Source organism: Thunnus albacares, chromosome 14 (assembly GCF_914725855.1).
Source record: "Thunnus albacares chromosome 14, fThuAlb1.1, whole genome shotgun sequence".
NCBI lineage: Eukaryota > Metazoa > Chordata > Actinopteri > Scombriformes > Scombridae > Thunnus > Thunnus albacares.
The window spans coordinates 26,288,755-26,314,619 of record NC_058119.1 but is presented as its reverse complement, the minus strand read 5'-3'; the positions used below and the strand labels follow the sequence as shown (position 1 = coordinate 26,314,619).

The window sequence follows — 25,865 nt, the reverse complement described above, 5'->3', positions numbered from 1 at the left end:
CTAGCTTCTACCTAATCAATACTTAATCACCAGTAAAGTTAAGGAAATTTCTTTTAAAGTCATTCATAAATTCTATCCAGCTAAAAACTATGTTAAAAAGATGTAAGAGAGACATTGATGTGGAATGTAGTTTCTGTTTTGGATGTCCAGAAACTGTTGTGCATTTTTTTTGACACTGCAAGGCTGTGAAGTATTTCTAGCAAAACCTTAGAGCTTTCATTACTGAAAATATTGATTGAAGTTTTATGTCACTTTGGAGGAATGCATTATTTGGTCACTTGGGAAATAATACACAGAAAAACACTAATGTGTACATAAATCTTATTGTTATAATGGCCAAATTCCATATCCATAAATGTAAATTTACAGGTAAGAAACCACGTTTTATTGCCTTTAGCAAAGAGTTCAAACAATACATTTATTCAATTCAACACTCTAATTGTATTATTATTTTATATAGATATTTACACTGTTAAACTAAAGCGTTAAAACTGTACATTTTTTTGTTATTATTTGTACCCTTTTGTACATGTTATGACATGTAAGATATTTTTGTTAATAATAAAAAAATATATCAGGAGGATGCGCTTTCTGGCCCTGTTGTGACGTCATCAGGTTTAGGCGGTCATACATATTGCCTGTCAAGAATACCGGCGTGTGTGCGCGCGTGTGTCGTGTGTGTGTGTGTTTTGCCCAGTGTTAGTGTAGCTGCATGCCCCGGTTGTGTGGTCAGCTCGTGACACTTTCATATGGCTTAAACGTTAATGGCAACACTAACAACGCCTTTAACGGTTGTTTCTCAACGGATTCTTTTAGTGTGTGAGAGTGTGTGTGTGTGTGTGCGCGCGTGCGTGCACGCGCTCTCGCTCTCGCTCTCCCTCTCTCCATCGCACGTCACCTGCTACAACCGCCACACACGCGCTCCCTCACGCTCACACACCGCCATCCTGCGTGGGACACACATCTGGTTAGCTGGCAAGCGAGCTAACCGTCGCTGCTTCTCAGTAACCGGCGGTGTTATCGTTGTGTTGACGTTGTGTATTTTTTCCCCCCCGTATTGTTATGCAGACAAGTGATTACCGTTGAAGTAACGGATTATCTGCGTCTCTCCTCGGCTGACCGGGAGCCGCCATGGAGTGCCGTGTTCTGTCCATACAGAGCCATGTAGTCCGGGGATACGTCGGCAACAAGAGCGCCTCTTTCCCATTACAGGTAAATACAACTGCCCATGCACCCATTATCGGACAACGGGCGACGAGACACCCGTTATCGGACACGACCCTGTGTGACATCCATAGCCACAAAAAATCTGACTGCGACTTTCCATAAACCGACTGACGTTCATACCGATTTTTGCAATGATACACGCTAATTGTTCATACGATGTTTTGCTAACAGAAATCGGTCACCCGCCTGAATCGTGAAATGTGGATGAGTTAATTTGAAAGCCACGGTCAGTTGTATTTTCTTTGCTCCTAAAGTGTAAAAGGCCATTTAACGATGCTGTTGATTGACGTGCTGTGATGATAACCTAGTTGTCGAGCAATTACCGCGACGACAGGTGTCGTGAAAAATTCTGTCCCCCCCCGACAGATTCTGTTCCCCCCATTTATCTCCTTCACAAAACGATGTGACAACACGTATAATAACATGGCAGCCTGTGCGCTCATTTTTTTTCTCCCCAAGTAACGTTTATTTGACGTTGTTTTACATTTAGTCAGTGAGTCTCATTTAGTCTTATTATCTGAACGAGAAATTGTGGCACGACACCTGTCATTGAGGGTGTCCGATAATGGAGCAAGCTGTTTTTCTGTGAGGATTTCATCGTCCGTCACGGGAAAACATACGTGTGTTATATAAACTAATGATAAATTCTTGGCTCTAGATCAACCAAGACGTCGTTAATGACTAATTTGTTCGCCAGAGGTGGCAAAGTTGTGTCTGATAATGGACCTCCTGGTGTTAATCAAATGACCCCTACTTGGAGGAGTGGTGAGAATAACAATAACTGTTATTATGGGGGGGGGGGGAAGCTTTTCATTCACAGGTCAGTGTCCCCAGTTAGCCTGTCAGTAACCGTGTACACTGACCGACAGGGTTACAGAAGCTAGCTAATGATAATCTCAGGGGTCAGAGGGAAATGTGTACCCAGAACTCAGCTAGCCTGTTAACCAGTCACAGGTTGCCATCATTGGTTCACAGCTGCAGACAAACAGCTGTAATGGTCATGGAGTGCATGGGAACATTTAGATGGAGCCTCCTGCAGTGATAACCTGCAAGTCAGTACTACGGGGTGGAACAAATAATCAATACAACCATTGGCTGCTTTGAGTTTCTTGATAAACTTGCACTAATTGGAGGGGAAAAGGTTATCTTAGATGTTTTCTTGCTTTACTACAGACACAGCAGCTGTCCTGGTTTCTGGAAGTTAAGCTTTTTGCCAAATTAGGGCTGGTCGATTAGAATAATTGCACAAATATACATATTGTTGTCTGTGTGTGTTATAAAGGCTAAGATGCTGCACAATTACAGACAACTTTCTCAGTTATCTGTAAGGTTCAGACACTTAGTATTGACAATTCGTTTAAAATAATCGTTTAGGGAGATGTTTTCCTCTTTGCTTATGCAAATTAATGGTGGCAAATCACAGAATCACCTGATGTACGGTCCACATTTAGGCATTAAGGCTGGACAGTAATTAGAATTTATGAAATAAATCCCTTATCGGTATGCTGTTTATGATCAATGATTTAGAGCTGCAACGGCGAGTAACCGGTTAGTTGATCAACAGAAAATGAATCAGCAACTATTTTGATAATCGAATAATAGATAGAGGCAAAAAAAAAAGCTTCTCAAATGCAAAGATTTAATGCTTTTTTCTGTCATACATGATAGTAAACTGAATATTTTGGGATTTTGGACTGTTGGTCAGAATAAAACGACATTTGAAGACGTCACCTTTGACTCTGGGAAATTTTAACAGGCATTCTCGCACTATTTTCTAACATTTTATAGACAAAACTATAACTAATAATCGTCAAATTAATCAATTAAAATAATGGTTAGTTGCAGCTCTAAAATGTTTATTAACTGACATTATCTACAACAACAAATGACATTTAACCAACAGAAACACTGATGAATATAAATGAATCAACACCTTTAATGTTTTAAGTCTGATCGTTTATCTTGATGTAGTTTTGAGGTCATAGAGTTCAGGTTAACTGGGCAGTGTGTTGTAATGTTATTGTATCCTTATCATGTTGTAATGTTATACTATGATTATTGATTGGCAAGTTTCAGGTAAAAGTGTATTTAGCGACACCTCAAACATCGCTCTGAGGCTGCACGTAACCATAGCAACAATGTAAATGGTTAATCTCAACAACAGTGTCAGTAACTCGAACATAAATCGCCTCGGTAGCCGCTAGCCAACAGAAGTTAAAAAAAAGATTTTCAATTTTCATGTTTGTTTTCTGTGGTAAAGTATAATTTGGTATCAAGTTTTCTCTCTGTACTGTTTGTGTCATTTATGTGACTCACACCCCTGAATCAGAGGTTCATCATCTGTAGAAGAAGAAGAAGAAGAAGTGTCTCAACATGTGTCTCGCTCTTTAACATGTTAATGAGAAACTTTTCGGTTGAGTCATTACCGACACTAACAGCAGTAATAAAGACCTAAAGGCTGAGTTTACAGAGTGCTTTACAAGACGGCATAACCTGCAGAATAACGAGCCAAAAAAGAGGAACGCATTCAAGACGAGTCATTGATTTGATATTTTATGAAAAGACACAGAGGTTATTAGCTCCTCCGGGCCTCGACTGTGATCGTTTCCCTTTACGATCCCTAATGTTGACAGTAGGATGATTGCTTTGGGTCTGTAATTGCCATGATGATGACGATGCCGATGATTGTTATAGTTTCATATTTTCCACCGGCAGCGGCGTGGCAGTCGGTGGTGATGGCCGAGGCTGGTATACGCCTACGGTACGTGTCCCATCATCATCCTGAAAGACAGTCACTTGTTGGGAGAAGTGCTGAGTCTATTTTTAGCCTGCAGCGCCCCGGGATGTATTTTGCGGTTATCCTAATGGCTGCTGGGCTTTGATGCATGTCACCAGGGTTCATTGCAGCCACTAATGTTCAACTACCACGGCTGATTAAGGCCTGTTTGTACCAGGCTAATGTTAAAATAATAGCAGTAGTAAGCTATTAACCAGTGCAGCTTACTAAAGCGTATACTAGACACTGATACATTAACCAGTACTGTGTACAAAAGCGGGACAGCATCTGCTTACAGCTTAACCGCAGAGGTTCAGTTGGTTCACTGTTAACATTATGAAGAAGGTATAATTAATGCATGTGGCTTTTTGAAGACACCAGTATCCAGTGTTTTTCTGCATATGTGTTTACACCAATGTGCACTTTTGTAAGAGTCTTAAGATAAATATATTTTCAGAAGAGTTAGATTTTCAGACATAATAAACCAGTTAAGTGGCTTTTAAAAGAGAATAATAATGGCAGAGTTTGTGTTTAATAGTCTACATGGTGCCTAAAAAACTAAAATAGAATAAAAGAAATTGACCTTTTAATTTGGCAGTTCTCATATTCCTAATAGTGCTTAAAGGATTAGTTGATTAATATATCAGTTCATCAGTAGAAAATTACAGCTTTTTTGCTAATTGACTAATTTTGTAAGTCATTTATGTTGCAAATGTGAGGATTTGTTATTTTGTTTCCTGTTTTAAATCACTGTCTTTGACTTTCTGACTGTTGGTTGAACAAAACAAGTCATTTAAAGACATCAGGCTTGGAGAAATTATAGGCCTATTACACTATCTTCTGATATTTAATTGACTAAATGATTAATTGGTTGATCCAGGAGTAATAATAAGAAAAAAAGTTATTAATCAATAATGGAAATAATTGCTAGTTGCAGCCTCAATTCCTTGTTATACAAACAGTCAAAACTAGTAGTTTGCATCTTAATAATCCAAAGTGTATCTGCATTAAAACCAACTAGAAGTAAGTCTGCACATAGTCACAATGTCTGAAGTTAAGTCAAGACTTTAAGGAGTCTTAAATGTAGCTAAATTTAGCATTTTACAATTTAAATGATCTATTATGAGTCATACACAGAATATCTTTGACGTGAAAGTGGCCTTATTTTTTATTGCTACTTGCATTAAAAGGTCTTAAATCTATGCAGTCACTCTGTCTTAAATTGAACGAGGTGTTAAGAAGGACAATAACGAGAGTAACTGATGCAAAGCTGCTGGGTCATATCTGATCAAAGAGAGATTGTACCAGCAGACTAAGTACAACGTGACAGTATTTGGCTGGAGGAGTGTTGCAGTCAGTTTGTGAATGAACCACCACTGTTGCTCGTGGACATGAGTATTTTAAATTTAGACTTATCAACTGAAAGCTCAAATGTCATTGAAGGACCGTGATTCAGTCGTTGTAGAGATAAGGGATAAGACGACGGGCGGTGACGTCAGCGAGCGCGCAGGGCATCCCTCTCTCTGTGCTGTCAGGACGGTGAATCTCAGGCCTGTCAGCAGGCAAGGAGACGGCGGTGTGAGGAAGCAGGGCTCTGATTGGCTGCCACAGGATTCCTCCGGGTGACGTCACTGAAGATGGAGACAGGCTGTCTTAGAGCTGGACAGGATAGAGTCGGCTTTCACATAGAAAGTGAATTCAAGATGAGGACTGTCCTCTGGTATATGAGGATTAACGCGGGTTTAGATTTGAATATCATCAGTTTTAAGTCGTCAGTTTGATTTCCTGGACCTGACAGGTCGCTCTTTCCAAAACAAGGACGTTTTTATCAATTAATTCTGTTTTCTTCTCAACCTTGAGTAACAGCAGCTCATGGTCACATATGAAACATCTCTGGAACCAGCAGGGATGCCGTGTTTTGCTCAAGGACACTTCGGTGGGTTGGATAGTTGTTGACGAGGCGTTCTGTGGTTGTTCATGTCACTTACCTGCTGTCCTGAGAGGGTGAATCCGCAAGAAAACGCTGCTCGGATCCACGCTTAGTGTAAACAAATCAAACTGCCTTGCAACTCATTTTGCTATAATTAAATCACAGAACTTTTAACTGGCAGCTCGTTCAGTTTTAGATGCAAATGTCCAAAATTCAGATTGAAGCTCTGTGAGAAAATGACTAATTTTTCACTGTTAATGGCCAGACAAGCCTGTATTTAATGTTTTCTTCGTTTAATGAGACAGTTACTTGTAGCTAGAGTGGAAATTGTTCATCAATGAGTCGTTGATTGACATATAGTCAGTAAAAAATATAAATGCCAAATATTTGTTGGTTACAGCTCAGATGAAGAGTTAGGCTTGCATTGTTTTTGGCTACAGTACCATGTGACAGGCATTTTATTATTTTTTACTACTTTTATAGACTAAATGTATAATCAGGAAGATAACAGATAACCTGAAACTTGAAAATGACTTAACATACAGCAACAAGCCTGTTTAATAATACAAATGCAGGAACAAAATATGTAAACACACACTGATATAAATGCTTGTAACCAAACTATGACACATTATTTGGGCAGAGTGACACGTACATTTGTTCATTTACATCCAGATCAACAGTGAACATACAGGAGCTAACCCTCAGCTGGGAGACGCTGCCAGTCACGATGCAGTAAACACAGCATCTGTGTTGACTGGGATGTGATCAGCCTGCACTGTAACACATGTTAATTAAGAGAAACATTTGTCAGTCGTGAACGGGGGGCGGGGTGGGGGGGGGGAGTTCCTCATTTAGGGATTCACCAAAAGTGTTGAAGTGTTTCCTGGAAGAAGGTAAAATGTTTGTGATTTAGTTAAGATCCTCTCAGAGTGTCTGATGATGCTTGAGTGGAAGCTTTGTAAACAGTCTATCTGTGTCACTGACTTGAGGCTTATGAATAAAGAGAGAAAGGATGTGACCTAAATAACATATTCTTAGCCTCTTGTACATCAGCAGGCTGTAAACACACAGTTTTACATCAACAGTCGGTTCGCATCCGGCTGGGCCGAAGGAACACGGTGTAACAGACGGGTTGTTCAGACGTTAAAGGGTCTTGTTTCTAAAGGTTCATACTTCTTGTATTCCTCCAGAGCTGTATGAAGCCTTCATGCCGATGATGCAAATATTTAACGTTTTAGTAAACATTTGCCACACGTTAAGAGATGGGTTTCATCAGTTTGACAGCAACAGCAGAGCGTTGACGAGCTCTTCCAAGGTCAGAGTTAATATTTGCGTTCCTTTTTCCTGCGGGGTGCGTCTCTGCCTCTCCTCTCCCCTCTGAAAGCAGATTCTTGTATCTCAAAGTTACAGTCAATTGAAAAGAACAAAGAAGTCATTCACTCTGCCCGCTTCCTGCTTTAGGCCCATTAAATAAAGTCATTCAAGATAACAATTGACTGCACGTGGATGAGTCACGAGTCTCTCTCTCTCTCTGGTAATGTTTTTTAATGTTTGTTAAGACAGAGTGCGGGGGACGGTGTCGCTGTCTGCTTCAGCTCTGTGCAGCTTTCAGCATCTCTCCTTACAGATAACAGCTGGGGGTGAACGGAGTCAAAATAAGTAGAGCTGCAACGATTAGTCAATAGTCGATCAACAAAATATTAATTGGCAACTAATTTGATAACGGAATGATCGTTTTAGTCACATAAATTCAGTCATAAATGTATAAATTCTCTGCTTTCAGCTTCTCAGATCTGAAGATGTGATGCTTATCTTTGTCATAAATGATAGTATACTGAATATTTAGGGTTTTGGCCTTTTGGTTGAACAAAATAAGACATTTGAAGACGTCACCTTGGACTTTGGGAAATTATAACAGGCATTTTATACTATTTACTGACAAATGATCACTTGAGAAAATAATTATTTCCCAATTATGACTGGCAATATTAACTACTGGACATTAACACGTGAAAAAACAACTTGGCAACACCAACTTAATGGGGGATTCTGCACAGGGCCATCATCAACGTGTTTGGAGAAAGACACAACTTACAAGATGGCTGAATCTTTGTCAATTTTCCAATTGGAACCAGCCTCATGGATGGCCAGTCTCTACAGGACGCTGCACCCGCAATACAGCATATAATTGGGGGGGGGGGCAGACAAGGAGGTAGAGCAGGTTGTCCACTAATCACAGGGCCAACCATTCGATCCGCAGCTCCTCCTGTTCGTGTGTCAAATTGTCCTCGGGCGAGACAATGAACCATGAGTCTCGATGGTCAGGCCAACATCTCGCATATAGTTTACTGCCATCTGTGTATGAGTGTGTGAATGAGAAGTAAAGTGCTTTGGATAAAAGTGTTATATGAATGCATCCCTTTAATACTTTTACATAACAAAATGTCACAAAATACAATCACAAAAACAAGGATATGATTTAATAGTTACTGCTACCTGCTAATATATGGCAGAAACTATAAAAACACTTTTAAAGAACTATAAAAAAAACTCCATTGCTAAGTAAACTTCAATGATAATGAATCCAGAAAAGCTCTTTCTGCTTCTTAATGAAGTCATCATTGAATTCTTGGTCTCCAAAAATGTTTTGAAGACATTCAGTTGACATATTTTTGGGAAAATCATCAGTAATGACGATTTGATAACCAAACAGTCATTTTTTTGTTAATTTTGTTCAGCAGGGAGCTAACAAATAAGCTAAAAATCCCAGAAAATATCCAGTGTGATGTCGGGATTAGTTGCTGTAACTTCTATCATATCCCACCACCTAAACTATTTCCTTCTTCTGTCTGTTTCCAGGTTTTAGGGTTCGAGGTGGACTCCATCAACTCTGTCCAGTTCTCCAACCATACAGGTGAGGCAGATCAAATGGCATGTTTCTTTGTCAGTGTGTCCATAGTTTAATTTGTGTGTGTGTGTGTGTGTGTGTGGGTGTGTATGAGTCAGTCAGAGCCCTAGCCTCTGGTGTCGTGACGAGGTGTTAGCAACTGTTAGAGAGACAGTTGTCGTCGCTGTGTTGAGGCTGACGAGTCGACAGCCAAGAGAGTCAAGTTTTTGGGAGGGCAGCAACTTCACCAGACCGTCACCAGATCAGCTCTCAAACATCAAAGTAACTGTAGGGGGATAAACTTTATTATCATTTTATATGGGCTGATGCTGCTGGTCTCATTTACATGAGACTTGAAGGAATCGTGTCATTTTACTTCATGTTCATACATGATAATTATATTTCTGATCGGATTTCAGCTCCAACATGTACGGATGTATTTGAGAAGTTAAGATGTTGAGTAAAGTACAAGAAGTAGCCTCGGATCAAGTTTGAGCGAGTGTTACATATTTGTGTTTATAAAATTGATTTGCGGGATCCTATCTTCTAAAAAGGCAACACTTGCAACAGCACATTTTGATGAAACCTGTACCGATGATCCATCTCGTTCCTGATTGGCTGCGTCAGTCCTAGATGTCACATTTACTCGGTACTATTTTGATCTAATTGCCAGTCCTATGAATGAGTAATCTGCACTGTGTGTTTTCCCCCCCTTGTCTTGCACTGATGGGGAGTCTCAGCTCATGTTATTCATGCAAACTGAACTTGAAGAATGACTCAGCCGAGCGCTGTGAAAACAAACACATCTGCCCAGCTGTTGCCTGTTGCTTCACAGTGGATACGAGCCGCCCGCGACTGGAGGACTCCTCACAGAAACAGTGAATTGTGAAAATCATAAATGTTGTCCTATCTGCTTCTTTAACAAGTCACTTGGACGTCCTGTTTTATATTTAATGTTGGTTATCCCTTTTTTTTTAGATCATTTAGAAAGGTAGATGTCTGATTTTGAGATGACTGGGTTTGTCAGTTCCCCATATAGGAAAAAAAGGTTGAGAAGTAACTTAAAACAGCCAAATTATTGGTAAATTTTGGTTCTAGCAGGTCAATTTTTTCCCCTTTTCCCGCCACACATCCTCTCCTAAACACAGTATTTAGTTAAAAATGTCTCAAGTGGCTGCTTGTTGGAGAACTTAAGCCCCGCTGTGGCGTGTAGAGGTTTCTTTCTCAACGTGTTGTTTGGTACAAAGTGGATGGCCTGGACGACCTCGCGTCATGGTTGTCTAGTTTTCCATTAGGTCTAGTGTAAAAACAACAAGTATCCACAATCTCCTCCATATAATTGTCCCCGGATCCGGTGCAAGTCATCAGTTTCAAGCCAGAAAAGGTCAACAGTTTGTTTAACACGTGATTGATGGTAGAGTTTCTAAACTGGGGAGCAGGCTGCTGGGGTAAATGTTGGTTTTATTGTTTCATCGTTACCAAGAGATGATGATGTTGAGCTTAAAGAATGGTGACGGTTGTGATGTTGCAGGCCTACGGTAAAGCATAATTGTTAGGTGTAGTGTAGGATAAGTGTTGTCGTGTGGGTGAGCGTTGGACTCGTCTTGAGGCGGCGTCAGACGGAAACAGATGAAATGCTGTAATTTACATTTGAGATGTTTGGAAGTGTTGGTTAGATTATCCATTACCATACAGACCAGGTATCATAGATCAATTAGCAGAAGCCTGTTTTTCATTCACAGGAAACGGTTACTCATAATCCACAGACTCGCTGTAAAAAGAGTTCTGTGGAAACTAATTTCCTCGGACAGTAGATAAGAGTAAAACCAGTGGACGGTGAGGTCTGTGAGGCTTTATGTAAATGAGTCAATGTTTCTACAAGATGTCGAGTTTCTTAAATGTCAGTTTTTTGATGCTTTTAGCAAATTAAATTTCACCCACGGCTATTTCATTTGAGTGACGGCAGAAGTTTCACCCGTGGATGTGTCAAAACCTCTGCAATTAAAGCAAAATCTATCTGCTTGGTAGGAGACGATCATGGTTAAGTGTTTTTATTCTGCAAGTCTGAGCTAAATGACTCAGACTTGCCTAGTAGTTGGGGTCGGATCAAGGTCGATCACGTTCCCACCGCTTCACCGAGACAACATCCCCAAAGGGTCCCGATATGGTTGTTTTGATCCGCACCCAAGTACGACTGCTGTGTTCAGATCTGCCCAAACGAATCGCAAGTGGGAAAACGAACCAGCGTCAAACCGGACTAAACAGGGAAGGTCTGAAAACACCCTTAGTTTGACTGAGCCTTTAATCTTCAAAATGAATAAGAACTTATCAGTATCCTCGTTTTTCTTTGCTCTAAGGTGGTTATTTTCCAACCAATGAAAAAGGTGTTTGTGTTCCCTTCATATTTAACTTGTTTATTTTTTCTTGAGGCACGTTTCCTGAAGGTTGGAGCTGAATTAGGGAGAGAATAATGCCAATTCATCAATGAACATCTCAGCATCTGGTCAGTAGTTCTCACAACAGGGTTTTTGGGGTCTTATACTGGTCTTCATCCAGCTGTGAGCTCCTGAAACTTCAGTTTAAATATGTAAGAATCATCCCTCAGAAACTACTATCGAGAATATATAGTTTAAAAAGAATATATCAGCCAGAATTGATCTTTTTACATTAACTTCTTTATGAAGACCCCTTAAATTTGGTTATTGAAGAAATGAGACCAATTTTATAGTTGGAAAAACAAACCTATGTAACGGAGGAACTGTTCACTGCAAACATATCTTCAGTATTCCTGTATTTCTTGATACTTATGAGCTGACATTTATGAAGATGCTGTACAGATTTATCTGTGATAAGCTAACGTTGGCCAATATAACAGATTTATTGTTGAGGCTCTACATGAGAACATGACAACTCTAATCATTGCTTTCCTGCTCATTATTGTTATTACCTCTTCATTGATGGCGTAGACGTAAATGTCAAGGAGGAGAAACATCTTCTTTAATGGGACCAAATCTTCAGATCTGTGCTGTAACGTCGGTTTGTTTTGAGTGACCTGTAATATAAAAACGCCTCAGACTCCAGCACTAGTTTAATCAGATCTTCCGGATTGGAAAACGAACATTTGCAATTTCTTGGAGGAGTGTTGTGTAATTTGGTGTGACATATTGAAGAAGACGCATCTGAAGAGGAGACGATGGCGAGAAGGACCGACTGAGAGAGGGTGAATAGATAAAGAGAGGGGAAAAAATGAATCGGAGAGTCAGACGGGGAATGATGGAGAGAAAGGCGGAGGGAGTGGAGAGAGAGAGCAACAGGACGCAGCAGTGAACAGCAGCAGGCGTAGTGAATTGCGACAGCAGCGAATGATGACGACAGAAGCAGCTCTTATCTGTAGGCCTCCGTTCTCTCTCACACACACACACAGCGCTCTGACTGCTCATCTCTCTTTCTTAGCCCCTTTGGCTTTCTCCCGGCTTGTTGCTTAGCAACCAGAACCCCCCCCCCCCCCCCCACACACCATCACCACCACCACCACCACCACCACCACCACGTGACCTGGCTGTGACTCACCTGGAGCTGCGACATCATCAGCCTGCAGCAAACATGTCATACGCAGACAGACGTGCACTAACGTAGGCTTACATCGGCATTCACGTCACATACATATACATCTGCATCCAGCCTCCTTCTCCTCCTCCTCCTCCCTGTCCCCGGCTGACCAGATACTGGGACTGCAGCTTCACTAAGGCCTGCTGTGTGTGTGTGTGTGTGTCTGTGTGTGTGTGTGTGTGTGTGTGTGTGCGAGTGTGTGCGCGCGCTTATCGAGAATCAGTTTAAGTTACATAGTTTGTTTTCTTTGGTCAGAGCTCCAGAAAGAAACATTTTCTTTGTACTCAGTGAAGTGAGATCCTACGAGATCCTTTTTTTTTTTTTTATCTTGCTGGCAGAGAGCAGTCATGATGAGATTACTAAATATGTTTTTATTGTTTTCCATTTCATCAGACAGTAAATAAACTGTCACAGGCCACAAACAAAAAAAGATCAATTATCTACAGTAAGCCAAAGCTACGTCTTTACAAAAAGTCCATTAAACAATATTTTTTATAATAAAACATCCACTCTGTTCTGCATTTTGCATTTTCCACATTTGACAAGTGACAAGTGACCAAAAATCCACAATTTTTGTTTTCTAGTGACAACTTCTCTATGTGGGAAGAAAATAAGATATTTGATTAAGCAATAAATTAAAAATTGTAGCAGTCTTATCATTCCAACACAACAAAATCATGTAGTATTTTTTATTTATCTAAGTCTGATTAGTGGAATTAGTGGAAAGACTGATAACAGTTTCTGTAACTTTGTCCAAGAATAATGGACTTTTGTGAGTGCTGAGTGGAATTTATGTATTTATGTATTGCAGTCATTTTTATTTGTACCAGTTAAGAATATACATAGTACGATAGGACACCTAAAACTTGCTGGAATTGCTACAAAATTGTCATTATAAATTTTTTCTAATTTAAAGTTCTCTCCTTGAAACGTGTTAAACTTCTCTCTCATTCCTGGAAATGTTTCCTGCACTGATCTTTTGTCACTGGTGGCGAATCGTCTCCCTTTCAGTTCTAATGTTAGTTTCATCAAGCTGTAGGCAGACGCTACGCCATAACTACACCCTACTCCTGTTCTATCGATGGCTTCTGGGAATTTTGGGTGTTTTTTTTGTACATGTATGAAGAATAGTTAATATAGTGAATTATATTGATTTATAGTGAAGATCACTCTATTAGTCCTTTATTTTGTTATTCTAGGCTTTGTAAGCATGAGTAACAGCTACTGTAGATATCACATGTCAAATATAACGATAACTAACAATAATTTATATAATCGATGAGTTTTTTTTCTGTCTGACCAAACCTCCAAAACCCAAATAAATTGAATCAATTGAACCAAAACAATCAGTCATCTAAATGGTTGCAGATTCATTTTCTATCGATCAACTAATCCTAAATTTATTGACTAATTGTTTCAACGGTAATTTCATAAACTATTTGAATAACAATAAATAAACAATAAAGCAAAATTTCAAGAAAACTTTCCAGTGTTCTTCCCTCAAAACAGGATTTACATGTTGACAGAAATTTAAGGAATAAACACTCCAGTAAACGGCTCCGAATGTGCTTTGTGAATATTTTTTTTTAGAGTATTTTGACAGATCCTGTTCTTCAAGTGACTGGTTTGTTGTTAGTAAGGGTTTGTATGTAAAGAGAAAGAAATAGGAGTAGATGAGTTTCAAGATCAGGCGTAAACTTGAAAGGTAGATCATGTCAGTGGAAACGCCCTTGTAGTACAAGAATGTTCCCGAACTATCTAACTGTTGTTGTTGTGTGTCAGCATTATAACAAGGTGGTTATTTGCACCGTATGTGTTAGTTTATTTTTATGTGTAAAAGGATGAGACTCAGCATCTTAGAAAGCAGAGTGAACTCCTCCTGTCCTCTCTTCTTCTCTGCAGGTTATTCCCACTGGAAGGGCCAGGTGTTGACAGCAGATGAGCTCCATGTTCTTTATGAGGGAATCAAACTGAACAACGTACACCAGTATGACTATGTTTTAACAGGTGGATACCCTGCTTCACCTTCACACTAGCACTTCACCACAGCTTCATGTTAATATGATCTGATAGTGATGAGATTTTAGATCATATTCTTTAGGTTAAATGAATTTCAGTTGTATGTTATATGTTTGTATCTGTGTGTGTGTGTGTGTGTGTGTGTGTGTGTGTTGCGTTCAGGGTATACCAGAGACACTTCCTTCTTGGAGATGGTGGTGGACATTGTTCAGGAGCTAAAGAGAGCCAACCCCAATCTGGTGTATGGTGAGTATTCAGTCCACAAAAACACCAAAGAACTGAGAACTGTAGCTTACAGGTCCTCAATGTACCACGTTGATGCACATGAGAAATGAATTTCTTATTCCTGTGACCTGCAGCCAGCAGGGTTCCTACCTAAAGGTTAATTAATGCAGTTTGTTGCATCAGTGTGGATGTAATGTGCTTGCACCTACAGCTAGGACCTTACAGGGTCTAAAAGCTTCTCTAAAAAGTTCTCTAATATTGACACCTTTCACACCTTACTGAGCTTTTACTGCAGAATATAACTTTAGTAGCAAATGTTTAGTATAATATTATAACTGCTTAATGCTTTAGTGAGCATTAAAGCTTCAAGCAGCATTAAATGGTCTTAAAACAACAGTCACCATTAGAAGATCCCTTCATAATGCACTTGCAATGCAAGTGATGGGAGACAAACTCCACAGTCCTCCTTCTGTGCAAAAATGTATTTAAAAGTTTATCTGAAGCTAATATGAAGCTTCAGCGTCCAAATGAGTCAAATCAAGTAGATATCTTTCAACGTCACAGTCTTTTTAGTGCCAAAGTCCCTCTTTTTGTTACTATACTGTCCGAGGAAACACAAAGAGGGAATTTGATGCTAAAGACTGTAAATGTGTCAGATATCCACTTGATATGAGTGTGGACACGTTGTGGATTTTGGCCTCCATCACTTACACTGAAAGCACATTTGAAGGGGATCTTTTAATAGCCAGAATGAACAGGAGGAATGATTACAGTGAGGAAAACCTCTTTCGGTGTTCATATGGACACCTGACTGTTGTTTTAAGACAGATTGGAACAATCGTGAACCTTTATATTTTATTTTTCATCATATAAAAGCAGAAGAACATCAGCTTCCTGTTGTGGCTCAAAGTGGATTTTTGAGAAGTAAATTTGCAGACTGTAAAACAAAAACATCAGCTGTAAGAGGATAAAAAAATCTCTGCAGAGCTGCACAGTTGGGTGATCAATTTCTGGGGATTTTTCACTTCAACTAACTCCTCTCACATTACACATTGTCATTTGATCCTTTGTTAATATCTAAATATTCATTAGTGGAGCTTAAATACCAGTAAACACACAAGCAAGATTTCACAGTGATGCAAAATAAGATTATGTAGGACAGAGAAACACAAAATCCTTTAACAAGATCAAACTAACTCTTCACAATGTTTGAAACTTTTTTAGTGAAATAAACTCACTAGTTTCTGACTGTGGATCACTCTCAGCCGTCTCTCTCTCTCTCTCTCTCTCTCTCTCTCTGTGTAGCCAGGAGAGTTTCCATCTCATGTTGCACCAATCACTTTCACTCAAATCAAGTCTCCAGCAGTTTGGCCCGTAGACATTGTGTTAGTGGATACAGAGAAGACCTACTGCCACTGTTCAAAACAATAAACAACCAGAGGGTGACATGAATAATGTGTACACCTAAATACTTATTGTTGTGGACAGGAAGTATTGTTGAGTGTGTGCCTGATTTGGGGAGAAAAGGAAAAGTGCCTCCGGATATTGTTAAACAGTGAGATATCTGTGATGTTACAGGCATTTCAGGTTGTGATGAAAGGATGTAATTTACTTTTCTGTTGGTCCCACCTGACCTTAATCGGGTTTACATATAATGTGATGAGAGTAAAAGCATCAATAGAGGAAGACAGCAGGAGCTCTGAGTCTCCAGACTTCAGACAAATCGAACCTTAATGTGTACTAAAAAACAGCACAATTGATCTTTAGTCTTGTTTACTTCATTTTTGATCCTGTATTTCCTCATTTAAACCATCATTCCTGTAAACAGTCGATCAAATGACTGTACGTAATGTAATAAACTACCAGAGATTTACCACCTGACTGCAGTTTTATTCCTACAGCCCAATATCACAAATCACAAATTCACATTAGGGAGCTTTACAATCTGTACAACAATACAACATCCTCAGAGCCTCAGATATACAAATCATTTAATGTCCTTCAGTTCATTGTTCTGGTTTTCTGGCCTGAAACCTGAAACTGAAACTTTTACTGTTTTCTCACCACTCCCATTAATCTGCTTTTCAACCACAGCAGGAAGCAGCTTCCAAACAGCAGACACACAACTCCAAATAAACATTAATATCGCTCCCTGTCTGCTCGATAAGATACCTCCTAACATGTTTGCCGTATCAACCTTTAAAAGGTGATTTGATGTCAGTTTTGTGCCCTAAAAAACATCAAATGCAGCGTCATTCTGGCTATCGTGGCTAGCTGTGTGAGAGCAGAAGGAAAGTCGCCTTCATGACCTTTTTATCAGGACACATTTTACATTTTTATCTCCCTCAGTGGAAAAGAACAGTAAAATCATCAGTATGATCCTCTAAGAGACACCAGCAGAGCTTTTAATCTTCTTCTTTAAGGGAATGAAAGTGTTTTAGACTTGTTCTCTCGGTCTCTGCGTGCTCGCTGGGATGTGTTTACATCTCCAAATCCGGTTTCATGCCCCCTATCGCTGCAGTATTTATGTAATGTGATGATGGTTGGAGCTTCGCAGGTCTGCGTCTGACTCTTCATGTGTCATTTCAGTGTGTGACCCCGTCCTCGGTGATCATGGATCTATGGTGAGATTACCGGCCATGTAATACTCTTATCTACTGTATGTGCAGCTGTTTGTATGTCTGCAACATCTGTTGTTTGATAGATTTTTTAAATATTTTTTTATAATGGCTGTGCCTTTAATGTGTGTAGGAGGGTTTTAGTGCTCATTCCCTGTATCTTTATGTGTGTGTTTTAGTGTGTTAGTGTTCTGGGGGGGGTGTTACAAGGCTCATTTCTCAGTGACAGATGGATTATTGTGATCTGACAGAACTACATATACACAGTGACTCACTCTGTGTGTGTTGTGTGTGTGTATATATATTACATTCTGCAGACATTTTCAGGGTTTTATATCATATTCTGTCATTTAAAACTGTGAAAACAAAGATCAGAGAGAAGCTTTGAGGTCCTCTGGACCAGCGTGTGTGTGTGTGTGTGTGTGTGTGTGTGTGTGTTCTGTGTGTTTCTAATGTTTTACGTGACTTTAACCTGCGTGTCTCTCTCCGCAGTACGTTCCTCAGAATCTTTATCCGGTCTATAAGAACAAGGTGGTTCCTGTTGCTGACATTATTACTCCCAACCAGTTCGAGGCCGAGTGAGTACAAGTACAAATAATCTACACCTCTATGACTTTGCAACTGTGTGAGTAACACAGCATTAGCAACCACCGTCTTTATGTAACACCACTCATGCTGTTATCCAATACCTCCACTTTCTAGACCCAGAAATTTGAGAGAGAATTAACAAAAAAACACAACTCTGCCATGCTTTATAACAATAAATGCACTGCTGTTCAAACTATTTGTTTCAACACTCCAATACAGTGAAGCTACTGTATATGATGCTTATATTAGTAGTCAAAGCCAAGATGCCATGTATTTTATGGCTACTATTACTTTAAATGGAAATATACTAAATGCATCATTTATCACACATTTCTCCTCATTCTCTCTTCATTCTCCACGCTGCAATCATTCCTCCTGTTTATACCGGCTATTAAAAGATCCTCTTCAAATGTGCTTTCAATATAAGTGATGGAGGCCAAAATCCACAGTGTGTCCACACAGTCATTTAGTGCAAAAATGTATTTAAAAGTTGATGTGGAGCTTATATGAGGCTTCAGCAGTCTGAGTTAGTCATATCAAGTGGATATCTGACACATTTACAGTCTTTTTAGCATCAAATTCCCTCTTTGTGTTTCCCTGTTGAGCTGCAGTGGAAGTATAGTAACAAAAAGCTTCATATTAGCTTCAGATAAACTTTTGAATACATTTTTGCACAGAAGGAGGACTGTGGATTTCGTCCCCCATCACTTATACTTTAAGTGCATTATGAAGGGATCTAATGGTCAGAATGAACAGGAGGAATGATTACAGCAAGAAAAACCAGTTGCATTGTTAATATGGGAAGTTGACTGTTGTTTTAAGACAGGTTTGAAAAATTATGAACCCGTACTTTAACCAAAATTTCAAATGAAGTTCTGTTGGTTTGCTCAGTCATTGTATCTACATTCATAATAACAGACCTCCTGTTGTATCCAGCAGGATGAAAGAAGCTGTTTTCAGTATCTCTGATATTGATCTGATATTGTTATATTATATTACATTTTGATGATCCCATCAGAGAAACAGGAAGGTGTCTGCTGGTGGATTGGTGCCTGCACTGACTAAATGGCTGCGTTCATGAGAAACTGTAAAATAAATGCACATTTGAAGTGATTCTGTCTCTTCTCCTGCAGCTTCACTGTCAAACTGCTCCACCTAGTGTTTTTCTTTTTTTTCTCTCCAGACACCTGCAAAATCATATGAAATGTTTCTTCTGTAGACAATCACTTGACTTTGTGAACATTGGAAACTCTTCAATGGGAACTTGTGTTTCATATGTTGGTTATTTGTTTGCTTGTGTTTTAGATTGTTGACAGGGAAAAACATCAGCACAGAGAAAGACGCTGTAGAGGTAAAACACTGCTTACTGTCTCTAATCCTTCTTTCTTTACATAGTTTCTTTGTATGAAGTCGTAGTATCTCACTCTGTCACTGACTGTCTGTAGGTGATGGACCTTCTTCATGCTATGGGCCCAGACACAGTGGTCATCACCTCCTCTGATCTGCCCTCCAGACTGGGAGATCGCTTCCTCGTGTCGTTGGGCAGCCAGCGTCATGGTGGGTGATGTGTGCGTCTGTGTGTGACAGCGTCAGGAGTTTTATATTGAGTCCACGTTGAGGAAACAAACAAGATAAACCTCTAAATATATTCCGTCTCTGCTCCACCGTTCAGTTCGTCCAGACGGCAGCAGGACGACACAGAGAGTTCGAATAGAAGTGCCCAAAGTGGACGCTGTCTTCGTAGGAACCGGAGATTTGTTTGCTGCTATGCTGCTAGCGTGGACACACCACTACCCCAATGACCTAAAGGTACACACACACACACACACACACACACACACACACACACACACACACACACACACACACACACTACCCTATGCCAAGTCATAAAATGTGATAATAACTGCATTTTCTCTATATATATATATTATCCTCTCTCTCTCAGACGGCCTGTGAGAAGACATTCTCGGTGATGCACCACGTTATCCAGAGGACCATATCTTACGCTCATGGTAAGAATAACAGCACGGCACAAACAAACTGCTACTCGGTATCTATAATAGAAATCTGATCCATGCTGTTTACATCCCAGAGACAAAATAAACACAAACAAAATCATCAGGAGAGCTAAAGCCTGTTGAAATGTAATCATACATGTAATTCCAGATGTTTGCAACTCCAAGACAGTTTTTGGGAAGTAATCATGAAAGTAAATAAAAAAAAAATAGCAAATGTTGAACAGTAAATGAGATATTTGTGTGTTACTCTTGAAAAAAATGTAGTTTTGTAATGCAAGATATTTATAATGCAGATAACGTATTTGTTCCTACAAAAAGTTTAAGCATCTAAAACAAAGTCTTCTAAAGCACTTAAACCAGGATAAAGATTCTCCACAGCTGTAAGTCTGAATCTGCAGCTCTTTGGATGATAACTGGCTGTTTTAGGGTGCTTTACACCAGTTATACTTTTCTCTAAACCAAGTTTAAATTTCAAAAAGTTGTGTAAAATTATTGTCATTCCTCTCTGCATCTACGTCTTCCCGCCCCTGACCTACCTCCTCTCCCTCTCTGTCAGAGTTAGCAGGTCCTGGTCGGAGGCCCAGTCCGCCCCAGCTGGAGCTGAGGATGGTTCAAAGTAAAGCTGACATAGAAGACCCTGCTATAGTTACGGAGGCCACAGTCATATCCTAACATTACCGACCCCATAAGACTCATACTAACCTTGTCCTCCTCACCCATAAATCTCTCAAATCCTGTATCTCAGTAAATCTCTCATCACTGTAAACCTTGACTGTCATCACCTAAACTTCAACACCGTATCATCCCGACTTCTTAAACCAGTTAGTATTGTAACCCCTTTAGTCCTTTTACCCTAAACCCGTTATCCCTTTAAGTCCTCAGTGTCCTAACCTCTTAAATCGAACCCGTGAACCCCCTTTTACCCTGACCCTGTTTTGGAACCAGAGCCACAGATACACAGAGAGTTTGTTCAGGTGGGACGATGAGCGTCCTGTGACTGCCTCTTCTCTAACAGGGTATGTGAGCGGAGTGCACAGCTGCTTTTTAGAGAGCAGAAATAAATGAAATAATGTGACATATATGAGGGTTAAAAAAAAAAAAAAAAAAAACAAGAAAAAAATATGAGTGATGGTTGTTATCGGAAAACTATCATTGAGAAATTGTTTTGGAGATGTTAAATCCTGATTTTGTTAAAGGTGATGCCATATTTGTTACAGTGCACTATTGTAAGGAGCACAGCAGTTCTAGTTATAACTCTGTGGTCTCTAAAACCTTTTCTAGGAGTGAATACAAAAAAATAAGCAAACTTTCTCCCGCTGTTAATTCACATTTTAAAATGTCTTAATACTTCTCACAAAACTGAGGAACCTCCTGGATAATTTACCAATACTACACATCTGGTTGTGCTATGACTTTGTTTATGAAGAAAAATAATTTTTTTTAATTTAATTTTGTTTGTTAAAATAGCACTAAGATGCCAGAGCCATGAAATCTAAGTTATAATGTAGCAGGAACAATTTATTGTTGCGTTCAGAAACAAAACACTGCAACATACTTGCAGTGTTTTAATAAATAAGTGATCCAAAATCAAATTCCAGCTGTTGTTTTATCTAACAAAGCTCTGCCTTTAAAGAGGACATAACATGCACGTTTCCAGAACTATATTTTTATTCTGGGGGCTCTACTGGAATGATTTACAGTTTCTATTCTTATACTGGCTCTTTACGCAGCCCCTCAGTTCAGCTGCTATCCGTTTTAACTCCTGTCTCTTTAAGACTTCTGCTGGCTTCAGAGGCTACGTCAGCAAACCACAGTAGTCGGATTTCGCTTCACTCAAAATATAAACTCCTCAAATACATTTGAGCCCAAATCTGATCCGAAATATGAGAGTAGACGACGTGAACAACCAGTGGAACAACCTTAGCAGCAAAAACTAGGGAACGGACAGCCATTGGTGAGCTTGCGCGAACAATCTGACATCATCACAAGGAGGAAGTAGAGGTAACATTGCAGGCTGAAGCCCTGAGTTTTGACTTGAAGGCAACACTTTTACATACGCTCACCTCCAGTTTCGGAACCTTGACGATGTTTAACATAGACATCCGACATTATAACAGTATAAAAATGACAGAAAATCACAAAAACATGTTATGTTCCCTTTAAATTCTTACACACATATAACCTTGGCTACCTTATCGCTCTACTACTGCCTCTCCATTGGACTCATCCTCATTGTTGACAGTGTTGCACTGTAGGGGTGGTCCTCCACATCAGTCGCCAAGTACAGTAGCAGGACTGCAGAACTAACATGGCTGCGGCTGTTAAACTATAACGCTCAAACGCTGTTTATCTATGGCTCTGCCCACCACTACTACGACCCCCCGACCCCCCCACCCCCCGTCTTAACAGCAGTGATGTAATGGTGACCAAGTCTAACCCCCTGAGACCCCTTGAAAATATAACAAAGGAAAAAAAAAAAAAAACGCACAATGTATAGTTGATGTATAGATGTTGTACTATAACTGTATTGGACCATCTGTATGATATCTTCAATCTGATCTGTCTATTGGACCATTGTGTTGATGCTACTGTACTATAGACCACACGCACTACAATATCACCCAAAACCAGAGACATCCGGGCTGGTTCTGGCACCTCTAAACGCTCCACGGAGGCTTCTGTCGTTGTCACTTGTTAGTAATAAGTAACTGTCTAATAGTCATAGTATATAGTTGAAAACCTCTTTCATCTCAACACAACATAAAGAAAAACGGGCAACCTGAGCTCTCGGAGCCGTCCCCGACCGATTCAGACCAATCAGAAATCGGCTCCATCAGTGCCAGAACCAACCCGCGTCCCGCCGGACAGTTCCCGGCTCAGCTCTGGCCCAGAACCCTATATCTCAGAGTTGTGCCACTGAATTTACTGGAGGCCTCGAGAAGCACTTTGGGGAAACATTAAGGAGACTCTCCTGGTCACAGCAGGAGACTCCCCCCCCCGCACCCCCCCTCCCACACACACACACATCCAGCAGCAGCTCTGTAAACATTTGTTGTAGAAAATTGTCTTTTTGGTTCACTTCACACTCCACTGTGGTCCACGCAACAGAAATGATTCCATAAGTTGCGTTTAAAAGTTAGATATCTTCCAATTTGAGTAAACAGACACGTGTAAAATTATTTTCACGTCAGTCATGAACACAATATTAATAATCTGACCTGTCCAGATGTGTGATATAGCCCAATCTGTCTGTTTTCTGGTGAAAATGCTTCAAAATCAGTAGTTTCCCAAATCATAAGTTAAGAATTTGACTTGCTAACTATTGCTAACAAACAGCTAATTAAGCTAACTACGTGCTACATTGAGGAAGTAAATTTAAAATCCTCAACTATCTGATGAAGCAGTGCTGGTTATGAAAATCTTGTGGTCAGTTATTACGACTCAGCACACAGTGGAGTGTGATCGGACAGAAGTGACGATGACGACGACATGCGACGGTGGTCACGAGCTGATTTAAAAAAACCAGTGATGTTGCGATAACTTGGCATGTGCCTTAGCCCGCTGAGCTACCAGGGCACCGCAGGAAAAATGAGATTTTAAACGAGATTTTAACATTTTTTTAATTTACCTCAGAATCTTTTTTTCCCCTCATTGCTTCCTGATTTGAATGTTCAGTAATCTTTTTAACAACAGGAAACAATTCAAATTTCAGATCAACAACATGCAGTTTGGAGAAGTTTTAAACCAAATAAACGGAGGCTTAAAAAAAAAAAAAAAAAAAAAAAAAAAAAAACAGCAAAAGAAATATCCAGATCCCGTCAGTGTCCCATCTGAGCTGGATGTAAGGTTCTGGGCAGGCCAGTGTAATTCTGTACTGCTGTCGTTTCTCTATGGACTGTACTGTGATACTGCCTTAGGAACCTAACATCACAATGCCACAATACTGCTCACTGAGGGAGAGGTGGAGAGGGAGGAGGAGGGGGAAGGAAGGAAAACATGACAAGATGTCGTTAAATGTTGGTAGAGATGCTGGAAGAAATTCGATGATATATATATGCTGAGATTTTCACTTTGAATCTATGAAAATAATTTTTTTAGGGCTTCTATTAATGATTATTTTCATTATCAATGAATATGTTGATTATTTTTCCAATTAATTGTTTGGTTTATAAATACAGAAAATTGGAAAAAAAAAATATCCAGAGCTCAAAGTGACATCCAACAAACCCCAAAGATATGATGAAAAACAGCAAATCTTCACAATTGAGAAGCAAAGAACAACAAATATTTAGCATTTTTGCTCAATAAACAACTTAAAACGATGATTATCTAAATTGTTGTCCCTTCATTTAATGTTGAACTGCTAATTAATTGATCGTTTGAGCAACATTTTCCTTTTTATTTCCTGCATTTTGACTGAAAACCCCTCGTGGACTGATGGAGGGAGAAAAAAAAAATGCAGTCTCATTTTTAAAAAAACAAATTGCAATAGTATTGATTTTTGTACTAGTACAGTTATATTGTGGTGCTGTAGCACTGATTGTCATATCAATAACAGACTGCTGTGTCTGTACGCTTGGCCAACCAGCTTTAAGCTCTGCTATAATCAACATGTGCACTATCCAATCCTCTGCTTCCTGCTAACAAACCAGTCAGCTGTATTAATGGGTCAAGATGTGTCTACCTGTTGTGTCCGTGTGTGTGTGTGTGTGAGAGAGTGTGTGTGTGTACACGTGTAGTGTCTTTTATGGTCACAGGGTTTTTTGTGTGTATGTGTGTGTGTGTATGTGAAATGAAAAATCCCTGAAGAGTAAAACTAACAAAGATGGGGGATGAGGAAGGAGGTTGAGGGTTTTAAAAAAAAACAAAAAACAGTGTATATGGGGAAGAGAGAGGAGGTGAGGTATGTTCAAGAGGACAATCATTCTGTGATGTTGCGCAGTGTTGCACGACTCTTTTCTGCTATCTGATAAACAAACAGAGGACTGTGTGTCTGTTCTGAACTTGTTGAAAGATCCGCTGAATCTTCTCCTTGATGCCTCACATCTCCTCTTTCTCTTCCTCCCTCTCCACCCATCCACAGCCAAATATATCCATCCTTTGAATCTGTCCACCCTCCGCCCGCTTCCCTGCAGTGCCAGTCGTCGTGTCTGTATCGCTAGTTTTAAAAACCTTAGCCTTGCTGTGTATGTGTGTGTGTGTGTGTGTGTGTGTGTTTGCGTGTTAGATACTGTTCCCCATCTCCTCGTCTATCTCTCTGCTAGAACGCTACTAAATCTCTGTCGCCTTGCTGCTTACTGCCCGCCTCTATCTTTACTTGCTTGCTGTCTTTTGTGATAAAAACCAAATCTCTCTGCGCTCTTGTTTAAAAAAGAAAAGTGCTGCAACTTCCCCTGCTCACCCTGCTTTCACTAACTTTTCCCTTCTAACTGCTGCTGTTGGCTTGTTTAACTACACCGCATCCTCTTCCCTTTGCACCAGTTATTCGTAACTCCTTCACTCAGTTTGTGTCCTTTTCTTAGTTCTACTAGCTAGTTTCCAACTAGCGATTTGCTAAATTGGGTTGCACCATCTGAACTGAAGAAAAGTCATGTGTTAATCATCTGTAGCGCCGTCCAATCAAGAGCAATCAACGTGGAAGTTACTGTAGCAACAAGAGTTGTTACATAACTTTCAAAAATATTTTTGGAGCCCAGATTATGTATTTAACTTAACTACCAATCCTTTGTAAGTGTAGACAAATGTTTGCTTTATTTGTATATAAATACATTGAGAAATACTGTGAAATAATGTGTTTCATAGTAGTATTTATGTTAAGAGAGAGAGAGGGAATGATTAAGCTAACGTAACCGATGCTATTCGGGAATTTAGACTCTTATTGTTATTATATATTGTGTTTTTGTGAAATGCAATTTCAGGGTTTATTAAGTAGTTTATTTAATAGTTTCCCACTGTATTAGTT

General features: G+C 39.7%; 1 protein-coding gene across 2 annotated transcripts; it reads left to right on the top strand.

The window, feature by feature from the left end:
• The first annotated feature begins 681 nt into the window (after positions 1-681).
• On the top strand, positions 682-24,225 carry LOC122996847 (pyridoxal kinase-like). 2 transcript variants are annotated; one of them, XM_044372604.1, is made up of 12 exons: positions 682-967; positions 1,069-1,212; positions 8,796-8,850; positions 14,335-14,439; positions 14,614-14,697; positions 17,266-17,300; positions 17,787-17,872; positions 19,188-19,233; positions 19,328-19,439; positions 19,555-19,691; positions 19,831-19,897; positions 20,460-24,225. In XM_044372604.1, the coding sequence occupies exons 2-12, from the start codon at positions 1,132-1,134 to the stop codon at positions 20,573-20,575; spliced, it is 924 nt and encodes a 307-aa protein (XP_044228539.1). In that variant the 5' UTR covers positions 682-967; positions 1,069-1,131; the 3' UTR covers positions 20,576-24,225. The 2 variants fall into 2 exon arrangements, with proteins under 2 accessions (XP_044228539.1, XP_044228538.1); XM_044372603.1 differs by having other exon boundaries at positions 682-1,212.
• The last annotated feature ends 1,640 nt before the right edge of the window (positions 24,226-25,865 follow it).

What these genes read in the sequence shown, in the direction of transcription:
- LOC122996847 (XM_044372604.1), top strand. Translation starts at nt 1,132, where the DNA reads ATGGAGTGCCGTGTTCTGTCCATACAGAGCCATGTAGTCCGGGGATAC. An exon ending in TCGGTGATCATGGATCTATG is followed by an intron (nt 17,301 to 17,786) that starts GTGAGATTACCG and finishes CTCTCTCCGCAG; the next exon opens with TACGTTCCTCAGAATCTTTA. An exon ending in GTTGGGCAGCCAGCGTCATG is followed by an intron (nt 19,440 to 19,554) that starts GTGGGTGATGTG and finishes TCCACCGTTCAG; the next exon opens with TTCGTCCAGACGGCAGCAGG.